The 25032-nt window shown below is 41.4% G+C and overlaps 2 protein-coding genes across 2 annotated transcripts; one reads left to right on the top strand and one right to left on the bottom strand.

The window, feature by feature from the left end:
* Positions 1-688: 688 nt before the first annotated feature.
* On the bottom strand, positions 689-6661 carry RPL24 (ribosomal protein L24). Its single transcript, XM_063126867.1, has 6 exons — positions 6577-6661; positions 6382-6457; positions 5118-5228; positions 2790-2926; positions 1709-1772; positions 689-812 (listed from the first exon to the last, which is right to left on the bottom strand). The coding sequence occupies exons 1-6, from the start codon at positions 6579-6581 to the stop codon at positions 732-734; spliced, it is 474 nt and encodes a 157-aa protein (XP_062982937.1). The 5' UTR covers positions 6582-6661; the 3' UTR covers positions 689-731.
* A 276-nt stretch (positions 6662-6937) lies between these two features.
* On the top strand, positions 6938-24389 carry CEP97 (centrosomal protein 97). Its single transcript, XM_063126871.1, has 11 exons — positions 6938-6989; positions 8700-8842; positions 10748-10906; positions 12339-12440; positions 12955-13068; positions 15726-15892; positions 16513-16677; positions 16973-17106; positions 19053-19794; positions 20569-20644; positions 20864-24389. Exons 1-11 carry the CDS (start codon positions 6983-6985, stop codon positions 21569-21571), a joined length of 2517 nt encoding a protein of 838 aa, XP_062982941.1. The 5' UTR covers positions 6938-6982; the 3' UTR covers positions 21572-24389.
* The last annotated feature ends 643 nt before the right edge of the window (positions 24390-25032 follow it).

Genomic DNA, 25032 nt, shown 5'->3' with positions numbered 1-25032 from the left:
GGCTGGTTGACAGCAAAGGTTGTAGGAGTATTGATTCAACTTCCATCTCTTACCAATTCCTGAGCGGATGCTTGCTCGTCAGTATGAAAAAACAAAATAGTAGCCTAATAGATTGGATTCAGATGAAGCATTCAAGCAGGTTAGGCAAAGATGTGGTGAATTAAAATTTTAATTAAAATTAAAAAAAGAGAGCCCCCTCCCTCCTGCTACCAACTGTCTCTGCAGAGGCCACCAGTGAGGGAGGAAGCAGCGGCCAGGCACCTCTCCACCGTGCCTGGGTCTAGCTCCAGCTCAGAGCACCCCTCCCTCCTGCTGTCACCTGTAACTGCTGAACTTTCCAACTAAGATTGTAGTGCCTGAATTTGCTTTCCTTTCCCCCCTCCTCCTCCTCCTTCCTAATCCCCTTTCCTTTTGTGTCATGTCTTTTAGATTGTAAGCCTGTAGGCAGGGACTGTCAAGAAATACTTTTGTAAGTCGCCATGAGAGCCTTTTTTGGCTGAATGGCGGCATAAAAATCCTTAAATAAATAAATAAATAAATTTTAAAAATGGATCTACGTAGAGGATGAATGCATACATCTTCCTCACCATGCCTATCATTCCACGCGTCGCTTAACTGTAAATTCCTTTGAATCGTTCAAGAAAGAAAATTGCACTAAATCCCTAGGAGACCTTAGGAAATAGACAAGTTTTAAGCCAAATGTTTATTTGATGTAATTGAAACAGCACAAATTAGCGTTTCCCACCAACACGAGGAGCAGAAACTTTCACAGGCTTCACAATTTTTTGCTTTGGTGCAGCCTTTGTAGGTGCCTGTAAATAGAAAATGAGATACTAATGAGGATATGCTACCTATTATCAAGTTGTCATTGTAAACTAGGTCAGGAGTTCTGAAAGCATGAAACGGACTTCCCTAGGGAGAATATCAGGTTGAATGGCAAAATGCAAGCTCTATCCTGATTTCTCCTAACCAGTGTTTCAACTGGGGCAAGAGAAACAGCATCCCACATACTCATCTCCTTCCAAACCACTTGAACACACAGAAGAATGTTTGCAACCTGGGTAAAACCCAGGCAATTATCTAACTTTCACTTCAACAGCTTGATATTTTAAGCTTACTATGGCTCCTGTATGGCTATGCTACTTCAAATGTTGACTTGGGATGGGGGGGAGCAAAACAAAGTGCTACCTAAGACTATAATATATCATATACTTTAACTTGGCTATACCGTTCTCTTAATGTGTCTCTCAACATATTTGAAATGCCAAATTAAGCAAGTCACATGTACTCTTAGTAGCCTACTCCTATGTTTACTTAGAACAGAGCCCCTAAGTGCAATGAAAACCAGCATGATGTAATAGCTAGAATTCTGAGCTTAAAATCCCTACTCATGACATGAAGCTCCATGGATGACCCTGCAGTCAATCTTAAAGCCTAAAAAACTTTGCAGGGTTGGTCAAAGAATAACATGTGCTAACCCTCATGATCAGTAAAATGTGATACCCCCCAGGGAAAGGGTATGATACATGGTAGTAATAATAAATGGATCTCTGCATAGATTTTGCAAGCTAATCTGAGTATTTGCACAGGAGACTACTACAAAGCATACAGGAAATGCTGGACTTAAGGGCTACAACTGGTTTAAAAATGGGAAAAATAAAAAGTACACCCAATTTCTCATCTTTTAGTATTTTTTAGTAGACATTACCTTTGTTGTGGAGGGTACAGTTTTCTTAGTCGCCTGTTTAGCCTTCTTTGCTTCCTTGGCAGCCCTGTAAATGACAAGAATGGATTTATGTTTCTTCCTTTATCATTCCAGAATGAAGAACTAGGCTTGGTCTATACACACAGCAAAATGAGGCATAGAGTGGACAGGATCATTCCAGACTGCAAGCAGAAAATCACATTTTGAATGTTCTCCTGCAAATGGAAAACCCACAGCTTGCAAAGTGCTAGGACAGGAATATTCTCCCAGCTGTATTAGTTATCTCTTTACAGGGAAGTTTTTTGTTGTTTTCTTAAGCGGAAGACCACAGAAATATGGAACTCTTCACTAGCAGTCTGAAAATGTGCAATTCATTCTATAACTGTTCTCTTGCAAGTGTAAACCAGGTCAAAAGTAATACCAGGCATTTCTTCTTATTTGTAGTGTTTTATCCAAGTCATGATCAAGAATTAAACCAAACATTGCAATACTCTACTACTTTTACATTTGATACCTAGTGTGATTTTGAAGCACATTTTTCTAGTTACAAATGTATACTTAACAAGAAGTCCACAAATGTGCATGCCATGGTGAGCATCCCACTGCCTTCCCCTCGTTGAGCATCATGAGCCTCCACAGCCTAGAGACCATCCTGCAGTGATGTTGAACTTTTGTAGCTGTGCTTCAGAACACATGATTGTGTGGATTATCGTCAGCTCTTAAGTTTGGGAGAAGGGCTTGGGCTAGTTGAATGGCAAACGAACACTGAAAGCACTCCCAAGTCCCTTGAAACCAGTATGACATGGCTGAGCTCTGGTCCTCCCCCTTGAGCTTGTGGCGGGGGTGGGGGGAAGAACCAGGTTAATTCAGGGTGAACCTGGAGACAAGGCACCAAGTTTGATGGGCAGGATCCTGGCTTTCATGAATTTTACCAAGGCTAGCCAAAATTTATGGATCTCCTACTAAACCGAATATTAAAAATTTGTACTCAAATGTCCCTTGTTTACATTCAACCAATACAACTAGAAAATAATTGAATTCTTGTAAAGAAAAAAACCCCAAGGAAAATGTTGCAATTACTCACCTAATGGCCTGTTCCCTTTGGGCCTTACGCACTTCAGGCTTCTGATTTCTCTTGGCCATTATTTCAGCCAAAGAGGCACCTGTGATCGCCCTATGGCCCTTGACAGCACGGCGCGTACGTTTCTTTTGTATCTCTTCCTGAACAACAAAAAATAGAATGCTAAAAAGAAATCTATTCACATTGCAGCAGCAGAAAAAGATGTGTTGGGTGCATCTTTTCCATAAACCTCTGAAGATGTACAGAAATCAATAGACTATACTTCTATATAATTACTGGTACTGAAGATTTAGAATTCTTGCTATTATTTCACAGCAACTTCTCTAACCTTTTGGAAAAAAAGGTTAACCTAAATGTGGAACAACCCATGTTTCTTAAAGGATTTTCTACTGCAGACACACAAACTGTACTCTTCAATCCATGTTTTCCCAACCTGGCGTGGACTGCAACTCTTGGAAACATTCCCAAATCCCTTGAAACCAGCGTTCTGGCCTTCCCTCTTGAGCTTGGGGGATGGAATTGCCTATGCTGGTCAGAAATGATTGAAGTTGCAGCCCAACACAATGAAGTGTGGCACTAGGCTGCAGAAGACACTTTAATCAATGTCATCCTCATTCTTTCCCTTTTTTTAAAATACCGTATTTCTTCGACTGTAAGACACCATCGATTGTAAGACGCACCCTAATTTCAGTACCACCAACCGAAAAAAAAAACCACTAAGACACACCTGCGATTCTAAGACGCACCCCATTTTTAGAGATGTTTATATGGGAAAAAAGTGTGTCTTAGAATCGAAGAAATAGGGTAGTGCAGTGAAAAGCCTTAATGCTTTCTTATTTCCATTAGATTCAATGCTGAAAAAAAATCTTCACATCAGTGGTCAAAGAGCTTCTTTTTTAAAAAACAGATTTAGAAAGGCCAGAGACACAGCCACAAACACTGTGACCTACCTTAATAGATCATGCTAATTCAACCACCACACTCAGAACAGTGATTCACTAGAGACAGGAAAGGTTTAAGCCATAAACCAAAATGGTAGTTTTCATCTAGTTGTTTCATGACCATATTTATCAGTGCAAACGCAAGTGTGTTTACTCAGAAGTACATCCCGCTAAATTCACTGGCACTTACTCCTTGGTAAATTTGTTTTGGATTGCACCATGAGTATATAATGGTAGTGTGGCCCTCAACAATTACCTCTGTGCCCTGCCCACTTTCTGTAACCACTCAGCTGCTCAGCCAGGTAACAGATTGCTGTTTCAGTGCTGTTATTGGGAATGGGGAAACAACAATCCTGATGAGAATTGAAGGGGGGTTGATATAATTTCACCCCTTCAATGATTCTCATAAATATTGCTGTTTGGAGCATTGAGGAAACAATTATCTTGAGCAGGACTGTTGGGGCGGGGGGAGGGGGTTAAAGCTTCTTTTTCTCTTTCATGTGATTATCAAGATCACTGTTTCCTCACTGGTATCTGCAATGACTAAACAGCAGCCTGCTAGGGGGAGTAGCAAGGTTAAAGCCCCTCTCTGCTCCACCAGCAAGTGTATGCACATGCTGCCCATTGCCAAATGTGCCTCTTGGGGGCAGAAACAGTTGCCCAGCCCTAGGGATAGCCTAACCACAGTAATACATGAACTGGTAACTTCCCAATTAGACTACTGCAATGCACTCTACATGGTGCTTCCCTTGAAGACTCAGAAGTTGCAGCTAGTGCAAAATGCAGCTGGGACATGTCATAGAGGCAATGTAACACCAGTCTTTAAAGAATTGCACTGGCTGCCAATACGTTTCCGGTCGGAATTTAAGGTGTTGGTAATGATGTTTAAAGCCCTAAATGGCTTGGGACCTCGATACTTGAGGGAGCGCCTCTCCTTACACCTGTCTGTTTGAGACCTGAGATCTGTCAGAGGAGCCCTTCTCCATGCCCCACCAACGCGAGATATACGCTACAGTGGGACATAGGAGAGGGCTTTCTCTGTTGTGGCACCCCAGCTGTGGAATGCCCTCTCCCCGGAGGCCCGACTGGCGCCGGCACTGGCTTCATTTTGGCACTACGTTAACACATGGCTTTCTAAAAAGCTTTGATGGCTAAATCCACCTGTCTTAGTTTAATTGGATTTTACTGTTTTAAAATTTCATATTGTTTTTGATATATTTAATGGTTTAATTTCTTTTAGAATTGTATATTGTTCTATTTTATCTGTATGATTTTATCTGTACACCACTCTAAGATCCTTGTGATATAGGGAAGGATATAAATGTTTTAATAAATAGTATATATGATCATTTTCAATTTCAGAAACTCAACACAAAAACAACAAACTTACCGACTGTCCTTTCTTGTGTTTCCGTCTGTATAGAACAGTCCAGTTGATTTGACGGGGGTTTCTCTTGGAGAGGAATGCAGACTCACATTTTGCATTCAAAAATTGAAAAACCTGGAACATTAAATCCATTTTAAAAGTATTTAATTCACAAGCTACACAGTATTATTTACCTGCAGCTACATCACAAACAAGGTTATCAAAGCCTTCTAGAGAACTGAACGTAAGAGGTGACATACTGGATCAGACCAAGGGTCCAACCAGCTGCCCACAGGAAACTCTCAAGCAGGACACGATTACAACAGCACCCTCTCACCCATGTTCCCAAGCAACTGGTGTAAATAAGCATACTGCCTCTGATACAAATAGCCACTGATAGTCTTATCCGTTGAATTTGTCCAAGCCCATATATTATGGATGTTCTTTTATCTGTCTTGAATCTTCCACTGATCATCTTAAAAGGGATGATCCCAGGTTCTAGCAACATAATGGGAGTTGTCAACTGGGCAGTCTATAAGTCAAGTCTCAATTTAGCCATGACCTAACTAGGTAGTTTTATGTGAAGCCATCAGAGAGAAAAATAATGCAGTATACGATGCTACAATGTATTATTTCTACTATTCAAGCATTTCCTCTCAAACCTATTGCTTAAAAGTCTCTCCTCAACACTTCAATTGTGCTAATATCAGATGTATTAGCAAAGTAACTCTTTTACCTAGACTAGTGGCCCCAACAGAATCATAGAATCAAAAGTGACATCAAAGGCCATCTAGTCCAATCTCCTGAATAGTCAGGAAATCTGTAGCTTCAGCACCCCTCGCAGATGGCCACCCAGCCTCTACTTAAAATGTTGTTAAGGAGAGGATACCATCTTCTGAGGCATCTGTTTCACCGCCAAATAGTAATACCATTAGGAAATTTATTCTAATGTTTAAGAGAAATTCCCTTTTTTGCCATTTAAACTCCTCGGTTTGTCTAATAATCCTAGCACTCCGTCCTTCCTAAATAGTCGACGCAACAGAATGAAAAAGAGCATTTCAATTGACTCAGATTTCACTTTAAGAGTAGATACCAACGCTACACCTTTAAAAAATCCATCCACGGCCGTCTTCCCACATGAGCATAGACCAGTTAAACAAGTTTGTGGGTCAACTCGTAATAGTCATCAAATGCGAGGCACCATAGAGGCCCTGAGACCCAGATGACTTGCTAAGCCCACCTCTACCCTCGACATTTGTGCCTCGGCCCTTCCTTTTTTGCGTCTTACCTTGCCGTCTGTACGCGCATAGCGTCGACCGTGGCCCGGGTAGATTTTGTACCCGCTGAAACTGCACAACTCGACCCTGCATTGCGGAAAAAGGAAAGCGAGAGGTTTAGCCAGACGAGGGAAGCCCAGCCCAACCCACTGCGGACCGGCAACCCGGAGGATGGCATCAGATTAGATCCTGACACCGGTTCTTACTTCATAATGGCGGCAGCAGGAGCTCCCACAGAGGCAACTCCGGCGGCGAAAAGAAAGAGAGGATCATGGGAAACCGGATTCTATACTCGCGCGGAGCACGATGGGAGCACCCGCTGGGCCGATGCATGATGGGAAGCACAATTTCTTCTCCGGCACCTCGCTTATTCCTAAAATGCGTAAAAATCGTTATTCGTGACGCCAGGACTCCCCAAAATCCTCATATTTTCATGTAAAATATCTAAAAAAATTTTTTTTTCAAGTGGTTTCGACCGTCCAATCAACGTTCAGCGCTAGCTCCGTTGCCTAGCGTTGTGAGCAAGCGGGAAGTATGGCGGCGGCGGCGGCGGCAGCAGCAGCGGCAGTTGCAGGGACATCAGCGAGGAAGACTGAGACGGCCAAGGCAACAATGGGCGGTAGGGAAAACCCGGGGGGCGGGAATGGGTTCTCAGTAGTTACAGTCCGAGGCGGGAGTGGGGGAGAGTTGTAGGCAAATTAGGGTAGCTGGTTAACCGATAATTATCTTTGACTGTTATGGGGGTGCCGCGCGGGGCTTTATGGGGGTTGTAGTCTGTATTGCAATGCATCTGGTTGATGTCTTAAGTTAATATCAGGATTGGACTATAAATCCCAGAGGGCCCAGCGGCTGGCCCTCTTCTTTCGGGGAAGAATGGGCATAACGCATTTTAGTTGGCCTGAGCCTTTCGGTTGTCCTTTCATTGGTACGAACATCTAGTGAAAAGAAAGCGAGTCCGCTTTGTCTCCAAACCTTTCTTCCTCTGCGGCCTCTCTCTCTACATGCACTTAAAATGGATGTCTGATGACAGGTGCAGTCGGCCATATAAACACATAAGACAATGGGGTGGGGGTGGGGGTGGGGGTGAGGGTGGTATCATTCATTCTGATTGTCGAGCTAGTATTCTGAAATCTGTTCTGGTACTAGGTTCTGTCATAGGGAATTTGCTAATGCTCAGGCTCTTCAATTACATTAGTTAGTTTATTTGTGCATTGAATATCAAAGCTGAGTAGTGGAGCATTCATTATTATTATTATTATTTATATAGCACCATCAATGTACATGGTGCTGTACAGAGTAAAACAATAAATAGCAGGACCCTGCCGCATAGGCTTACATTCTAATAAAGTCATAATAAAACAATAAGGAGGGGAAGAGAATGCACCAAGCAGGCAGTATAAAAGTCAGAACAAAATCATTCATTCTAACAAAGCAAAGAATCTTACAGCAGCTTAAAGTTTCAAGGGTGCAATCCTATGCATGTTTAGAGGGGGGAAAGTCCTACATCTTCCAGCGATCCTTATCCAGCATGGCTGGCTGGGGAATGCTGGGAGTTGTAGGATGTTTTTCTGACTAAACATGCATAGGATTATGCACTAATACATTTATGCTTGGACATTTAGCCCATAAATGCATATGCTTTCATGGACTATAGTCTGCTTCATGAGATAGATGGAGTATTATGGAGAGTTTCGGGTTTTTATTCAATATATATGTGGATGGGGGATGGATTATAAATTCTTCCCTGCCACCCCCATTTAACTGTAGAAAAATCTGAGATTTTCCTTAATACTCCATTTATTTGATGAAGCAGACTATAGTCCATGAAAGTATATGCCAGTATAAATGTGTTAGTCTTTCAGCTGTCACATGGCTCTAGGTTGTTTTTACTTCAGTAGAATAACATGGCTACCCTCTGGAAGTTATAAAATAGTATTGGCGATAGAGTGCATTCATGTAGCTTCTCTGTCCTCAGCACTGAGTGACAAGAGGCATCCCCAGACAGCTGGGATTAGGGGTATGGTTTTATAGAGTTAGAAAATGTAGCTTCAAGGCAGGCTTGACACATCAGTGGCACTTAAGGCGGCTTAAAGGTAAAACTCTCACCTTATTCCTATTCTGTATTATTGGGAATATAGTGCAGGCTATACAACTTCACAACAACTTTAAACATTAGAATATTTTGACATTATTATTAAAGATACTGTTCAACATGGATGTTCGCTTAAATCTTATCCCAAACATAAGAAAAAAATAAAATTTACCAAGTCTGTGTACCTTTCTTCCTGAATTTGCTATGTTTATACCTTTTTAATTTTTGTTTCCGTAGGTTCGTTAATTAATTGGTCAGGGCAGGGTTTACAGAAATTAGGGCCAACATTATCCTGCGATGCAGATGCACATACTTTGATTTTGGATAAAAACCAGTTAATTAAATTGGAACACCTGGAGAACTGCAGGAACCTGATGCAGGTTAGTTGCATACATCTATGATATAAATATTAGGGGTGTGCACGGACCCCCCAATCCTCTTCCCAGCCGATCCGCAAATTGCAGATCAGGCCCGCTCCGCCCCGCCTCGATCCGCCTGGGGGCCACTCCGCTCCACTGTGAAGCTTCGGCTCCGAATCGGAGCTCCGCAGTGGCGGGGAGTTGCGTCAGGTAAGGCCCCCCCTCCCACTTACCTGTGTCCGTCGCGGCCCATCCCAGCTTCACTAGAGCCCGCGGCTCAACCAGGAAGTGTAGGCCCCGATTGCGGCCTACACTTCCTGGTTGAGCCGCGGGCTCTAGTGAAGCTGGGATGGGCCGCGACGGACTCAGGTAAGACCCCCCTCCCCCTTGGTCCCTTACCTGGCTCTGCCGCCGTCGCTGCACGGGCGGCGGCGGCGGCAGCAGCAGGGCCAGGTAAACCCCCCTCCCTCCTCTCCCTTACCTGCGTCCGTCCGCGGTCCCGCGGCTGCTTCAATTGAGCCCAAGGACCCAACAGGAAGACTAGGCCGCAGTTGCCTAGTCTTCCTGGTTGAGTCCTCGGGCTCAATTGAAGCAGCCGCGGGACCGCGGACAGACTCAGGTAAGACCCCCCTCCCCCTTGGTCCCTTACCTGGCTCTGCCACCGTCGCCGCATGGGCGGCGGCAGAGCCAAGTAAACCCCACTTACCTTTTTGGCGGAGCTCTGGATCGAGGCAAAGGATCTGCCTTCACCTCAATCTGCTCCGCGGGTCCCCCAATCCCCTTCGCCTCCGCCTTAAGGGTAGGCGAAGCCCCCCGCTCCGCTCCTGCTTCTCCGGTTCGAGGAGAAACGGAGCACATCCCTAATAAATATGCTATGCTTATTACATTGTGAACCGCCCAGAGAGCTTCGGCTATTGGGCGGTATAAAAATGTTATAAATAAATAAATAAATACATTATCCCTGCTTTACAGTTGCAGGAAAAATCTTGGAAAACATTAATTCTGTATACATGGTTCCTTCATTGATCAGACTAAAGGGAGTTGCTCCCTGTAACTATGGCAGCATGAAAATGCATGCCTGATTGCCATGCCACCTCCCAACTGACAAGCCCACAAGAGTATCTTTCAATTGACTAATCCAGAGTCTTAGCGGTAAATTTGGTCCAACACTGAAGCAGTTTAACTGCTTAGACAAGCCCACAAGTTCCAATACTATGTGGATGATCTTAATGAACTATTTCGTTTTGAATGCTAGTAGCTAACTGCCTCCTACTTTACTGTGGTGGCCCTGTATAGACAGCTAGATGTCAAACGTCCCTGAGCTTTCTTTTCATTCTCCAGCGTCAAAGTATTGTTCATTGTTTTGGCCAATCCTGGATCCAGCCTCTGATCCATCAAGTCCTTTGTACCCTTTGTTTTGAACCCTGTAAATGCCCTTGAGTTTAGACAACAATTGTTCATTCTTGTGCTTGGGCATCCTTCATGCTGGTCAGTCTGAGATCAAAAAATAACTCTGGGTTCAATTGGCTTCTCCTATTGCTTCTCTTTCCTAGCACAATTCTCAGGTCTGCTCTGCCTCCACTGTTTCCAGGCCAAGAGTCCCCTGCTTTTTTATTGATCCAACGTGTTGCCACATTTGGCTAGAGAGATCTGTTTGCCTTTTGTAACCGAGATAAAGCTTTGCCCCTTGGTAAGGCACCCAATAAATGCAGAGCCTGAATTTACAGGTTGCAGGAATGCAGCTCAACCTATGAGACCATGCAGGCATCTGGTATCCTGTGTATGAGTCACTGTCCTTAATGGTCTCATGAGTATTGGGAAAACATGAAAACAGTATTCAAGTAAAATCAAGGTCTTATAAAATCATTGCTGTGTTGAGTGCTGTTTACTAAATAAGGCATTTATTATTGTTTTGTTACCTTGTAGTTGTCAGTAGCCAACAATCGGTTAGTGCGGATGATTGGTATAGCAAAACTGACTCAGCTTCGAGTATTAAACTTGCCTCACAACAGTATTGGCTATGTAGAGGGTTTGAAGGATCTGGTGCAGTTGGAATGGCTGAATCTGGCAGGAAATAACTTAAAGGTAAACTTTACTAAGATTTCCCCCCCTCCCCCCTAGAATGTAAAAGTAACTAGGTAATTGCCAAACACATTATTATGATAGATCTAATCTGCTCCTATTTAAGATAATTGAAATTTCTGTCAGGGATTGCAAACAAGGGATTGCAAAGCAAAGCCTGTAAATAGCAGTTTTTTAGCGGATGCTCCACAGGATTAGGAATAATACACTTGCAGCAAGTTTAGCAAACACGAATATAACTTTACTTTGAGATAGATATTTACAGGATCAAGACATATATGCAATACTCACGAAACACAGCACATTTAGAAATACATCACACAGGAGAGAAAAAACATACTCTACAGACACTCTTTAAGTACAGATTCAGCAGATCACATGAATCAATCAATCAATCACACCATACCCCAGCTGTCAATTAACCCTTGACACTGGCTGATGCAATGACTTAGCCTGATGCAATCTTCCTCAAGACTTGCCTCAGCTCTGGTTGCCTCAAACATCTGGACAATGAAAATCCAACCCTGACAATTTCTTCTTCTAGCTCTACTTAAAAAAAAAACCTAAATTCTTTAATTCTCTTAAAGAAGACATGGGCAGACTTCAGGCTTCCAGGATCTAGTTTTGTGTTTTATTAGAACCTCAAGGTCACCACTTGGAGTCAGCTGCAAACTAGTGGCTCAGGGGAAACATACATCAATAGTATTAAGGAATGAGTTGCCTTTGAGCACATGGCTCAGACTAAGGATTTGTTTCAAGTATCAGAACTGAACTCATTGTCCTTCCACACAAACATCCACTACTGGTTTCTCTTCACCACCCTCTTCATTTTGCCACCCTGATTTAGAAGGGGGGCAGTTTTTGTTGTTGCTTTTAAACAATTGGGAATCAGAAAAACCTGCACAGCAATTGTAAAACACCCAAAGATCAACTAGTAGATACTTCTGTCTACCCCCTTAAAGTAGCACAACCTGTCTACAATCTATCATCATCCCATCATTTGCTACTTAATTCCATTTTTGGGTGACAGATTTTTTTTTATTTTGTAGTGTGGAATTTATACCACCAAATGGATTATCTTATCGCAAGGCCTGCCATTGTTCCGCTAGTGGTTGCACAACTATTAGCAGGACAATTGGCACAAGTAGCGCAAGCAACACCTAGCCTAATGAAGTTGGAATGCCTTGCAGAAGGGGATTCAGAGTAGTTGATTTGACATTTGTTCAAGGATGAAAAGGAATTTCCACTAACAGTAGAAACTTGATGCTCGCGGAATGCCGCAATTGAATAGTTCTGTACTAGATTAAGATGGTGTTAAATTTTGCAAGAAAGATGTATAGGTGAAGCAGTCTTGTTCTATAGATGGTCCTTTCAGAAAAGCACACATAATAATTTTATTAAGTTTCATACTGAAAAATATCTTCTCTTCCTGTAGACTATAGACCAGATCAATGGCTGTACATCTCTTCAACATCTTGATTTGTCAGACAACAATGTATCCCAAATAGGAGATATCTCCAAGCTTTTATCTTTAAAGGTGAATATTCTTTGGTTGTTGTGGATTGGATTATTTTTGTGGATGAGATTGCTGTTCTTCATTAAAACGACAATCCAATACACACTTACCTTGGAGTAAGTCCCATTGAACTCAGTGGGATTTTCTTCTGAGGAGATTAATAGGTTTGTACCGTAAAGCTCATTTAATTGTAATGCTAGCTTTCCCAGCTACGAATATTTTTGAAAAATTGGTTGGATCATAAGAACATCAGAAGAGCTATGCTTGATGAGACCAAGGATCCATCTAGTCCAGCATTCAGTTTACACAGTGGCCAGGTGAACCAGCTGCCTGTGGAAAACCACGAGTACAGCATGAGTGTAATAGTACCATTCCATTGGTGTTCACTAGCAACTGCTATATATAGGCATATTGGAGTTAACATAGAGCCATCATGACTAGCAGCCTTTGATAAAAAATATCAAAGCCAATAACATATTTTATTAAAACAATTATCTATACGTTGCATTTTCCTCCCCTTCTGCTGTCTTTCAAGACTCTGTTGCTGCATGGAAACATCATAACTTCATTGCGTACAGCACCTGCATGTTTACCTCAAGGTCTGGCTATTCTTTCATTGGCAGAAAATGAAATCAGAGACTTGAATGAGGTAAGAATAACATTTTTCATCCAAATTGAGTAGTTGCAATTCTATGCACATCTACTGGGAGATAAGTCCCATGGAGTTCTATGTGACTTATTCCTAGGTAAATGTATATAGGATTGCAACCTAAGTTAGACTTCCTACTCCACAGTTGTTCAGAGCAGGGCATTTACTGTAGTGGCATCTGCTATGTGGAATAATCTTCCCCTTGAGATTAGACATGCTGTAACAATTTTTATTTTTAGGTGGATGTTAGACTTATCTGTTTATGCAAGCCTTCCTCATGTAGTATAGCCTACCATCTTAAGTGTAATGATACATCCTTTGCATTGGTCTTATTTTCATTGTTTTATTATTTATGTATGCCACTTTAAAATCTTTAGATTTAAGGGGCTTATAATTACTTGTAAATAAATAAATACATATCTTTTTGAGAAAGGCAATGCTTGCTTTACTTGCAATTCTGTTTTATCCAGCTAAAATTAATTCATTGCATTTTTAGTTTCCTACTTATATCCATAAGCAACATGGGAAAATACATAAAGTATTTCTGGCTCAGAGCAACATCATCATTAATTTAACAATTACTCCTGAAGGGCAAAGAGCAGTCTGTGGGACAGATCATTATAATAACTTCCTTTGTGGTACAATTTCATAACCTGAACCTGCATTATTATTAATAATTATTATCATTTGTAAAGCATCTAAAATGCACTACTTGCTGTACAATTATTTTTAAAAAAATAAAGGGCAGTCCCTGTTTGCAGGCCTGCAATCTAGAAAATAAGCCAATTCGGGCACTATTTCCTAAAGTTATATAGTTGTTATAGTGACAAGCTTGAATAGAAACAATTCAGGTAGGAGGGGAGCCAAATGGCAGCCGGTCTCTCGGCTGAACTGATAAAATGAGCCTCACTATTCCATCTCTCCTTAAGAACATAAGAAGAGCCATGCTGGATCAGACCAAGAGTTCATTAACTCCAGCATTCTGTTTACACAGTGGCCAACCAGCTTTCGACCAGGAACCCACAAGCAGGACACAAATGCAAGCACACTTTCCTGGCAATTTTCTCCAGCAACTGGTGTACAAAAGCTTACTGCCTCTGATACTGAAAGTAGCACATAGCCATTAGGATAGTCTTTTCTTCCAGGAATTGATCTAACCCTTTTTTAAAGCCAACTTTGTGGCCATCACTACATCTTGGATCAAATTCCATTGTTTAACTATGCGCTGTGTCCTGAATTTTCCACTTAATGAGCTTCGTGGGATGAGAGACACCATGCATAATTTTGTACACCTCTATCAGGTCTCCCCTTACCCTCCTTTTCCCCCCAAGCTAAGCAATCCCAGGTGTTGTAACCTTCCCTCATAGGGGACTTACTCGAGCCCCTTGATCATTTTAGTTGCCATCTTCTGCAGGGCCATTTGGAATGGCAGCTAAAAGAAGATACATGGCGGAGTAGAGAAGTACCTATTCTCTCAGCCATCAATGGAGTGAGCTGTGCTGTCCCAATTTCCCTCCATCAAATAGCAGTTGATCCCAGCCAAGCCAGTGTACTGGGCCATGCCTCCTTTTCTTTCCCTCTGCCAGAGCCAAGTGGAATGCTAAATATCTGGATCTTCTAATTATTTGAATTCATTGGATGTTCTTATGAAACTGTATTTAAATAGAACTTTCTTTTAGATCCTCTTAACTATCCAAATATTTGAATGCCCTTCACCTATGGCAAATGATGCTGTCAGTTTGAACTATAAACCAGGGTTGCTGGTGTCTCACACTGGAATTCTGAACTCTTTCCAATTTTGGGTTCCTACCTAAGGTCAAATACAACTATGGGGTTGTTGTGAATATGTTTTGATTAAGAACTGTTTGCCATCATTTGTGCTTTGGGGCATCAAGATGATTATGAACATGCAGAGTTCTGGTTTTATAGGTTAAAAAGTCTTGATAGGTATTTGTCAAGAATATTTTAGATACTTAGGACAGCAAATTGGACTAGATCAGGGATGTTGCTCTCACAACTGCGTCCAGAAGGGCTTCTCTTTTTTTAAAAAAATTCTTTTTATTAACTTTTACAACAGTTAACAAAAATAAAGAAACATAATACATAAACATAAAATAGCATTTGTACAGAAGGGCTTCTGAGGAACAATGGGGAAAAAAAGCAGATTAGCAGAGCCATGAACAGAAAGCAAAGGGAAAGGAGAATCAGCAGAAGAGAGGGAAGAAAATAGGGACAGGACAGGCCAGCCCAGAAGCAGAAGAGTTACAGTGCAAACCAGAGTGCCGTCGGATCCTAGAGGACAACTGCTTTTAGTTCTCTTCTATCTTTAAAGAGTTAAAGACCAGGAGAATGAGAGCCATGAGTGTAGCTTTCTGTGTTTTTCATCTGACTTCTGGGCCAGTTAGAATAATAGTAACTGACAGAAATATTAGGAATTTCATTTCTGTTATGGTGAAGCTAATAACTGAAAAGATCTCACTCCTTTATATGTCTGGAAAATTTTGAGATGTAGAGGAAATTTTAAAAAGGCCTGTGAATGAAAAGAAGTCAAATAAAATGTGACTTCAGTGTGCTATGCTGTTGTTTAGTCCACAGAATTCAATTGCTGAATGCTGAAACATTCCAATCGATCAGCAAAACTATTGTTTGCTTTTCAGATTTCTTTCTTGGCTTTCCTTCCTGACCTGGAGCAATTATCAATTATGAACAACCCCTGTGTGATGGCCACACCTTCCATCCCAGGGTTTGATTATCGGCCATATATTGTCAGTTGGTGTCTCAGTCTTAAAGTCCTTGATGGCTATGTGATTTCTCAGAAAGAAAGGTAAGAAAATTAATAACGTGGTTAATGAATTTGTATAAACTGAAGTAGCATACTATTTTGCATGTTCATGTTTTTGTTAAAATTGATCACATTTCCAGTTCCTTTGGACATTTCAGCATCTGCTGTGATGATGGTTCTGATTACTAGTACTACTACAACAACAGCGTGTCCAGCTGTAGAACAACAGCGTGTCCAGCTGCATTGAGCAGGGGGTTGGACTCGATGGCCTTGTAGGCCCCTTCCAACTCTGCTATTCTATGATTCTATGATTTATGGATTCACAGAGGGGATCTCTGCTTGTTATAGAAGTTTCCCAGACTCCTTTAGTCCTCTGGGACTTCAATATGTTGCCTGAAGCCCTGCTGGATGTGACCTGAGAGTTAATGGTCTCCTCGAGAACTATGGCTTTTTCCTAGTTTGTCATAATATTCCTACATTAAACATTTCACTGCTGTTGCTTCTGAATTGTGATCTATTTCTTCCGGATTTGTTTTTTGTTTGTTTGTTTCTTATTTTATTGTACGGTGCTTTGTGTATTTTTTGTAGAAAAGCATTTCGGAAACGTGTAACATGAAAAGTAAGTGCGGCCCAGATGATGACTTTTCACTTCTTCCTTGTAGCTTGAAAGCAGAATGGCTTTACAGTCAAGGAAAGGGGAGATCGTTTCGACCAGGCCAGCACATTCAGTTAGTACAGTATCTGGCCAGTGTTTGCCCTCTTACTACTATGCTTGGGCTCCAAACGGCAGAGGATGCCAAACTAGAAAAAATACTACATAAACAAAGGTCAGTGCATAAGCACTGGTAATCTACTTTTACCAGTGGGTAAATTTTAATAAAACAGGGAATTGTTTTCTGTGGTAAAAGCAGTGAAAGAATAATCTGTTTAATTTTGACAGCTTCAGACACCACCAGCCCTAATTCCTTTGAGTTGTCTTTTTTCCTGTTCAAGGGAACTGGCTTGTATAAAGTATCTTATGCATACTTGCTAATTTTTCTACTATTAAAACATCGGATGGTTCTTAGAGCCACTCTGCTTCAGTGTTTTATGTGAACAAAGCAAAACAAATTTTGTCTTTAGGTTGCATCAGAGGCAACTGATGTACCAAAGCCAAGCTGATGAGCAACCTGTATCCTCAACTCTGCATAAAGGGCTGCCTGCTACCAGTGAGCCAAACAGCCCTGTCCACGGGCCACAAATAATGACTGAAAGTGGTAAGATCATGCCCATCGTGCTTTCATACTGGTCCTGGTGATGGGAGCTGTGGTTCATTAAAATGGCGGTCAGTATTTCCATTGACTTGGGTCAAGATAAGAAAGAACAGGAATTTAGGGGAGAGAGAGGCTGTGGCTCTACATTGTGTTGTGGTAGAAAGAAACTAGCAGAGGGAAAGAGGGAGTCGAAGCTGTGGAAGGGATTCTGATGGCTGGACCTCTGGGCTACTGATCAGTTGGTATATAATGTGGAATAGGCAAAACATGACTAGGCAGCAGGCTGTCCCTGCTACTGTAGTCAAACATTGCTTCATTGGGTAAGTGGAACAGTTGTAGCTCTTCCGTTTTAGGGAATAGCAGCATTTTCCTAGAGATGGATTTCTCTTCCGTTATTCCCAACCAATGCAGAAACTGCAAAGTGCACTGCTCCCTGGTTTGCTGGAATTGACTTTTTATAGTTCTGGTATCTTGTGTTGGGTAATCACTGGTTTGCACTGTGAATGGAAGACCGGCATTTGATTTCTTGCTGCTTTGTTGTGATTCTTCCCACAATTTGATCTATTGAAAAAGAAGCACAAGATAACTGTAGGTTCTGTAACTTGTTTACTACTTTTAGATCCAGTTGTTTGGTTCCAGGCTGCCCATTGTAGGTTATCTTTTGGTAGTATTTCTAGGTACAGAACTTGTAATCACTCTAGCTCTGTGCTTGTGATACTAGAGCTGGTGTAGCCTAGAGGCTGAGAGTGTGAGCTGGAATTCCCAGTTCAGCCGTGAATGCAGTGGGGCACGAGCTGTTATCTTTTATTTTCAGCCCCCAACTATAATGTGGGGATAACAACACTGGTCTTCCTTTTAGGTTTCTTATGTGGATTACTTGAGATAATATACATGAAAGGTTTTGAGCATTTAAGAAAGGGTTTTCAATACTGACTATTATGTGTTAGTTTTTAAAAACTTAAATCCCATTTTATTTTCTATAGATTTATGGTGGGTGGGATAGGTGTGGAGTATTTGTACATGGCAAGGGCACGTCGGGTTTTCTGTGCATAGAGAGGCAAGGCACTATCCTATAATAGCCCTGTCAGTGAGGGCCAAGCCAGCTAGTTTTGATGGTGGAGGGCACCCACACCACAATGGTAGAGGTTTTCTTTTCTCTACAGGAGTGCATGGCAGCTATTCATTTATGTGGGGTAAAGTACAAGGGGGAGCACTTGATAGTACTACTGAGGTGGGGTCTAAACCTATTCCTTGGTGTCTTCCATCTTTTAATCAAGCCTACTGCCTATCAGACATAGTGAAGTGGGATGATGGGATGTTGGGAACAGACTTTTATGAATATTCAGTACGATACATTGCTCATATGCAAAGGATGACACACACACCCAGCAGGTGGAATTGAGGCCTTTCCTCTCCTCTCCTCTCCTCTCCTCTCCTCTATGGGCCCCCTGGCCCTCAGTCAGATGTCATTATTGGATGGGCCATCATTGATGGTAACAGGGTTAGGGTAAGTTGATGGCTCACAGGGAAGGGGAAATTCAATACTGCTCTGAAGGGGTCCCTGATATGTACATGGGAGGTACATAAGTCATATTGGTTTACTTAATTAGTGTTCAGCACAACACAAATAACATGAAGCTGCTGTAGCCAATACATGCAGCTCCCAAGACTTTTAGTGTGGCCCCCACTGCCTGCTGCCCTGTCACCAAATTTCAGTGGCACAACGCAACAGATGATGAAAAGAGCCAAATGTAGTTTTAAAACAAGCTAAATTTGGGGCTTTTCTGACTCAGACATCCTGCTGCACTTCTGAATTCTGGTAATGTGGAAGCAGGGATGCAGCCCCCAGGCATGTCCGAGCGGTGGAAATTAGCTCCTGGACCTGATGAAGTTGCCCACCCCTAACATAAAGTATTGTTGCCTAGTTCTCTCTTATTCTCCTTTTCCAGAACCTGTTATCAAGAAGAATACCTGGGTTATGACAAAACCCAATGATGACCATTCCTATGCAGTTAAGAATGTTTGTCTGGCCTCAGTGCAAGCTGAAAGAAGTACTTCTAAGGATCTTTATCTGGATGATATACAAACTGATGAAGACAAGTTGAACAGTAGTCTCCTATCCTCAGAGTCTACTTTTATGCCTGTGGCTTCAGGGCTCTCTCCAGTGTCTCCTACTGCTGCAGAACTGAGGCTTCGTGGAATTTGTATTGATATAGAAGACATGGAGGGTGCTGATCTTGAGGGTAATAAGCAAGATGAAACCATAGAAAATACATCTATGGTTCTTGGAGAGTATACCATCAAGTCAGCAGAGATTGTGGTGGAAACTCAACAGGAAGAAATATTATCCGCTTCTAGTTTATTAGAACCCACTATTACTCTGTCTGCTGGAATTAGCAGTTGTCAGACATCCTTTGAAGACCTCAAGCAATCAGAAACACCTGAAGAAAAATTAATCAGAACAGTTTCTCCAACCAAATCTCTAGAAGAACTGTCTGCTGATGCATCTGCTACTTTAATCCAAAAGCAAGACGTGCTTGGAGAAACAAACAGAGCAGCCACCAAGATCCAAGCCCTTTGGAGAGGTTTTTACACAAGGAACTACCATCCCAGAGCCAAGGAAGTGCGCTATGAAATTCGACTCAGCAGAATGCAGAATCATATTATGCATTTAACTGAAGAAGTAAAAAAGTAAGTTGGCAGCCATATTCAAGATTAACGTAATGCCATAAAAATGATAGTTTGTGGCATTTGCTACAGTTTGTGGTTAGATATAAACCCTAACTTATCTAACAATGGGTTGGATCCAGATTTAGGCATGTGCAAGTTGCACTAGCAGAAAGAGACATCCCCTCCCGTCCTCCCCATAGCAGCCTCTCCAGCCTCCTGGAAATGCTACACAGAGGGTCTGGGAACTTTGCTGAATAAGGTGAGCTGGGATTCCCAAAAATCAGGTGAAGCTGAGCACTTCCATCAATGGAAGACAGATCCTGAATCCAACAGAATTGCTAGGACAGTAGCAGAATATAGCTGTTGTATCCTCTTCAGTTGATAAGGATTTATCTCTTCTTGTTTTTTCTCTAAATCTCTGTTTGGAGTAAGGTGAAAGAAAACTGGAAGAGCACATGAGTTTCAGAAGTAACAGAAGATATTATTCTTCAGTGTAAATTACTTTGATGTTTAATGTACAAAAAGAAGAGCCTTCATTTTTACTAACCCTAGGGGAAAAAAGGTTTTTGCTTATTATTATTAGAACAATTGGTATAAACATTGATACATTTCATTAATACATGGTGAAAGTGATATCATTTTAAGGATAATATTCACTTTCATCTACTCTTGCAAATGTAGGACAAGAGTCCATCAATTGGTTCTGAAATAAATAGAAGATCACAGCAAATATGTTTTGGTAAATGGATTTGAACAGTTTTAAAGCTTACACACATATATGGTTACCATTTATAGATTAAAAAAAGAAAAAGATGAAGAGAAGCTTCAAAGACTTGTGCAAGAGGAAGCTGTGAAATTCCTTTGGGACCAGGTAAAAATCTTATCCTTAAATCATTTTACGAGTTTGTATCAGTAAGTCAAGACACACTAGGGAAAATGGAGATATATGTATAGTAGGCCTGACCAAGGGGCACGTCACAGGAAACATTTCCTGGATGGATACTGAACTTATTGATGAAATTGCATGTTTGACAAGGTGTTATGTCTCTTTCAGTGAAATTATAACACTTACCTTTTGTGGTCTCTGCAGGTTAGAGTCCTCCAGGAGTGGCAGCTTTCAGTAAACCCACATCTAACTACTATCGGTCAACATGTAATTCCTACATCAAGCGTTTTGGGCCCTGTCAACTTACCTACTGAGTCATCTAGACCAAATAAAATATATTCTCCTGTTGATAGTTCAACCTGGTCAATTTCAGCTGCTGAGGCTTGTCATCGGAAATATTTACCAGAATTTCCTGACTCGGGCTTCCATTCCTGTGTGACTGATCAAAACTGCCTTCATGAATCGCAAGGGTCTGAAGAAAATTTGGCAGAAGGCAATGAGAGCTCTCTAGGGAATACTTTGGAAACGGTCAGACGATGCAAAGGTTCTCCTTCGGAAGCTGAGGAGGTCCAACTGGACTATGGGGAATATGATAAGGAGAGCTTCAACAGTGATCAGGACGGTAGTCTTCTCCAGCAGTATTTAAAATCAGTTGAGCAGCTAGATCAGGCCGATGACAAGACAAATTGCAGCAATGAAACAGAAAGCAGCAGGCCCCATACGGCTGTTTCGTCAGAAGACCAGGATATCTTACGCGATGCTGTGTCAGGCTCTCAAGTGGTGCTTACCTCAGAACAAGATGGAATTGGTCACGCCCCAGAAATGTGCAATTTGAATGAAGAAATGAAAGAAGGAAGACAGACAGACTTTGATTCTTCATTCCAGACACTTCCTGTTAGCGTATCTGTGTAGCAGGCACATACTTGTTGAAAAAATTAGAAAAGCCACGTTAACGCTTTTTGTTATTTATACACATTTTCTATACATTTTTCAAGCTTGTGCTCTTTTGCTGTTAGAACAGTTTTGCTAATCTGCTAATCTTTTAACCTTTGACTGACATTGTGTTAAACTGTAACAAGTAAGGTTCACTATGATGAACATGATGCACTTAATTTTTATGCGATTTGAACAGTCAGGTTTCTATGAAATATAATTTTGAAGATTCTAACTACTTTTCCTATTACCTTAGTTGAACTAAGCACTTCTTTTCTCCCAGAAGACAAAGCATACCTGCTTATTATAATCCTCATTTTAATAAACTATAGAGAGACATTCAAATAGTCGAGAATACTTGTAACTTGAAGGATATAGGCAGACAGGACATACACAGAAAAAATATTGGTTTATATCCAGATTTAGGTGCATGCGACTGGGCTGGTGGAAGTGGGCATCCCTGTCCACTCCTTCTCACAGTGGCTCCTGAACATGCTGCACAGAGTACCCGGCTCCTCTGCTGAATGGAGTGGGCTGTGGCGCACTTCCAGCAGTCCAGTTGCACATGCCTAAATCTCGATCCAGCCCAATGTGTTTTGACCAACAGCTCAAAAACATATGCTTAAACTCAGGTACTAAGCCATAGCTTGGATATTTTATTTGCCAGTCTTGCTTACCTGTACAAATCATCTTGTTTTAAGGAAAGACAAAATAGTCCACTTCCCAATACATACAACATGCTTTTTCCAAATTTGGCTGCCGAGTTTCACACAGCCCAGGCCTTTATCATAAAGGACAGTCATTATGATGCAGTTTTGACTATAATCTCGATTTTCCAGCATTAAACAAAAGCTTCTATAAATACGATGCAGCAGAACCTGCTAGGAGATTTCAAAGGCTAGGAAGTATTTGTCATCAGCCTCTAGCACTGCATTCCAAGAGTCACAAATCTGACTTGATCTTCTTTTAGCTGTACAAGTTCACTCTGGCAAATTCCTTAAATAACAGTGGGAGAGTTTTCTTTTAAAGTCAAGTGAGTCAGAGTTATATGGCTATTAGTCTTGCATGGGTTCTACTCCATTTATTCTGGTACTAGCCTCTCGTGGTGCTGTAACAACTGAAGTTTAAGACAGGGGCTTGAACATACATCAAGAAATTGTCTTGGTTGCTGACATTGTCTGCTCAAACGGTCTCCTCTGAAATAGCAGGGACATAAGAGAGGCCAGTGGTTGTAATTGCTCACTGCTAAAGGAGGATTGGCCCCTAAGCAAACTACCCTGCTACATTACTGTGACTCATGGGTCTTGGGATTTCTTGCAATCATGGAGAGTTGTAGGTCCTCCTACTTCCAGTTGTAGCTATCAGGAGAGTAGCCACTATGTTCCCCTCACCCACTGGTTTCCAATTAATAATGTTTTCAATATTAATCATGTGTAGTTGCTGTCACTAATAAATAAGTATTTTATATTCATGAAGTTTTGGAACATTTAGATGTGATGATTGGTGACTTGACATCCAACATTGTTTAAGTAAAAAAATCAAGGTTATAGACTGCCTATAGATCAATGAATCAATTATAGAAATTGCCGTGGAGAAATTACTTTACGATATATATGGATAGGCATTTGTAAAAAGGCTTAACACTTGAATCCCAACCTTTAAGTTTACCACTCTTGTATTTTGGAATGCAAGAATTTATGCTGTGGTCTTGCATTTTGAAAAAGAAAGATGAAGAAAAATGGGTTTAATTGAGGAATTGCTTAAGAGGTCTTGGACACTTAGCTGCTATTCTCCATGTTACCTACTGCATTTTTTTATATTTGAGCAAATACTTTTTTAGTCTTTTTCTCCCATTTTAAAATGTCTTGGAGTTACTAGTATTGCTTTCTTGATATGTCTTCATTATAGTCCATTCCCAATCCCAAATATGAAATTATTCCATGTACGCAAAAGCAACACAAGACCAATGCACTACTGAAGTTTGTTATGCAAACAAGTATTTAATTTGTTAAATGCCTATTCTGTGCTGGAGAGAGAGGCCTAAAAACATTAGGTAAAATTCACACAAAGGACCCATTGATTTGAATGAGAGAATTAGTTTAGGAGTGTTCTTAAACTTTGAAATAAATGGGACTTAAGCTTAATTTTGCCTTTTTTTTTTTTTGGTACTTTGTACAATTGTCTTTGTAAGGATAATATCTGTATATTTTGATGATGAACAAGGGCACATTTGCCTTCTAGGGTGTAATCCTTTACATGTTTAGTCAAACAAAAGCCTGCAACTTCCAGCATGTTCCAGTCAGCCATGCCGGATGTTGTAGGCCATTCCCCCCGCCCCCGCTTCCCGGTCTAAACATACATAGGATTGTGCCTTTATTTGGCTTGATAAAATCTGTCTTCCATCCCATAGAAATTAGTAGGAGTTGAAAGATGCAGCATTTTGGAGACTTGGGGAATTGTAGAGAACTATTTTGGGTCCATTCAGTACAAACAGTGATAGAGTATTAAAATAAATACAGTATGATTTTAAAGAAAATCTCTGCTGTGTCTAAAACATTGTGAAGCTAAAAGGAGTCATGAGTTTGTATTTATATGGGAATTACTGTTTCTCTGCTATGATGTCGTGTATATGAATGATTGGCTAGATTTGGCTGCAACATGCTGTTTGAATGTCAGGAAGACAATCAGACTTGTAAGTGCCATAAGAGGTGATTCCACAGGAAAATCACATTTTCCAACAACTTCAGAATTATTGTAATGTCTATCTATGCTGGGAGGGGGTGGGGAGTCAACTGAAATTTGGTGCGGGGTGGTGGTAGTGGATGACACCCCACCCAGCCCTTCGCAGGCCGAATGACCTAAAAGGGGGTGTGGTCATGCCATTGGGGAGAGGATGTGGGGTAGGTGAAGCTTCTTATCTCCTCTGCCTGGCTTCGCTTGTCCCTCACCGTCTCTACCTGGGGGAAGCAGAGGATGAGCGAAGGAGCTCCTGCAAGTGCCAGGTGAGTGTAGAATTGCAGCTTCCCCAATCTCTTTGATCAGGGATACCAAGGGGAATCCTCTCTCTGGCTCCTAAAGCCCCCTGTTGCTTCCAGGCTTGAGGAGGGCCCACAGAGGGAGCTCAAGCCCCAGTGGGCCAGATGGATAACCTCTGCGGGCCAGAGGTTGCCCACTCAAGATTTATGGCAGTGGAGCTTGAAAAACCATATGCACAAAGGAGCTTTTGGCTGAATCCATGTTTTTAATACAAGGGTTTGTTTTGCTTGTGTGCTATGTCTACATGTAACAACTAAAATGTGGCTTTGTGCAAATATAGTGTAACTTTTCTCAACTTTGCCATACTCAACAGCGTTCTGTTTGATACACTTTGCATGCCTATAACAATAGGTATGAGGCTTTGGTTAGCTTCTGCAAAGTTATGTGTAACTTGTTTGTATAGA

This window comes from Elgaria multicarinata, chromosome 5 (genome assembly GCF_023053635.1).
Source record: "Elgaria multicarinata webbii isolate HBS135686 ecotype San Diego chromosome 5, rElgMul1.1.pri, whole genome shotgun sequence".
Lineage (NCBI taxonomy): Eukaryota > Metazoa > Chordata > Lepidosauria > Squamata > Anguidae > Elgaria > Elgaria multicarinata.
Note: the sequence above shows the minus strand (reverse complement) of the source record. Positions and strands in the feature narration are given on the sequence as shown.

Bases quoted from the DNA above. Each gene is read 5' to 3' on its own strand.
- RPL24 (XM_063126867.1), bottom strand. The intron at 2,927-5,117 runs GTAAGTTTGTTG...TTTGTTGTTCAG, and splicing joins AACACAAGAAAGGACAGTCG to GAAGAGATACAAAAGAAACG. The intron at 1,773-2,789 runs GTGAGTAATTGC...TGTCATTTACAG, and splicing joins CAAAGGGAACAGGCCATTAG to GGCTGCCAAGGAAGCAAAGA.
- CEP97 (XM_063126871.1), top strand. The intron at 12,441-12,954 runs GTGAATATTCTT...CTGTCTTTCAAG, and splicing joins CCAAGCTTTTATCTTTAAAG to ACTCTGTTGCTGCATGGAAA. The intron at 13,069-15,725 runs GTAAGAATAACA...TTTGCTTTTCAG, and splicing joins AAATCAGAGACTTGAATGAG to ATTTCTTTCTTGGCTTTCCT.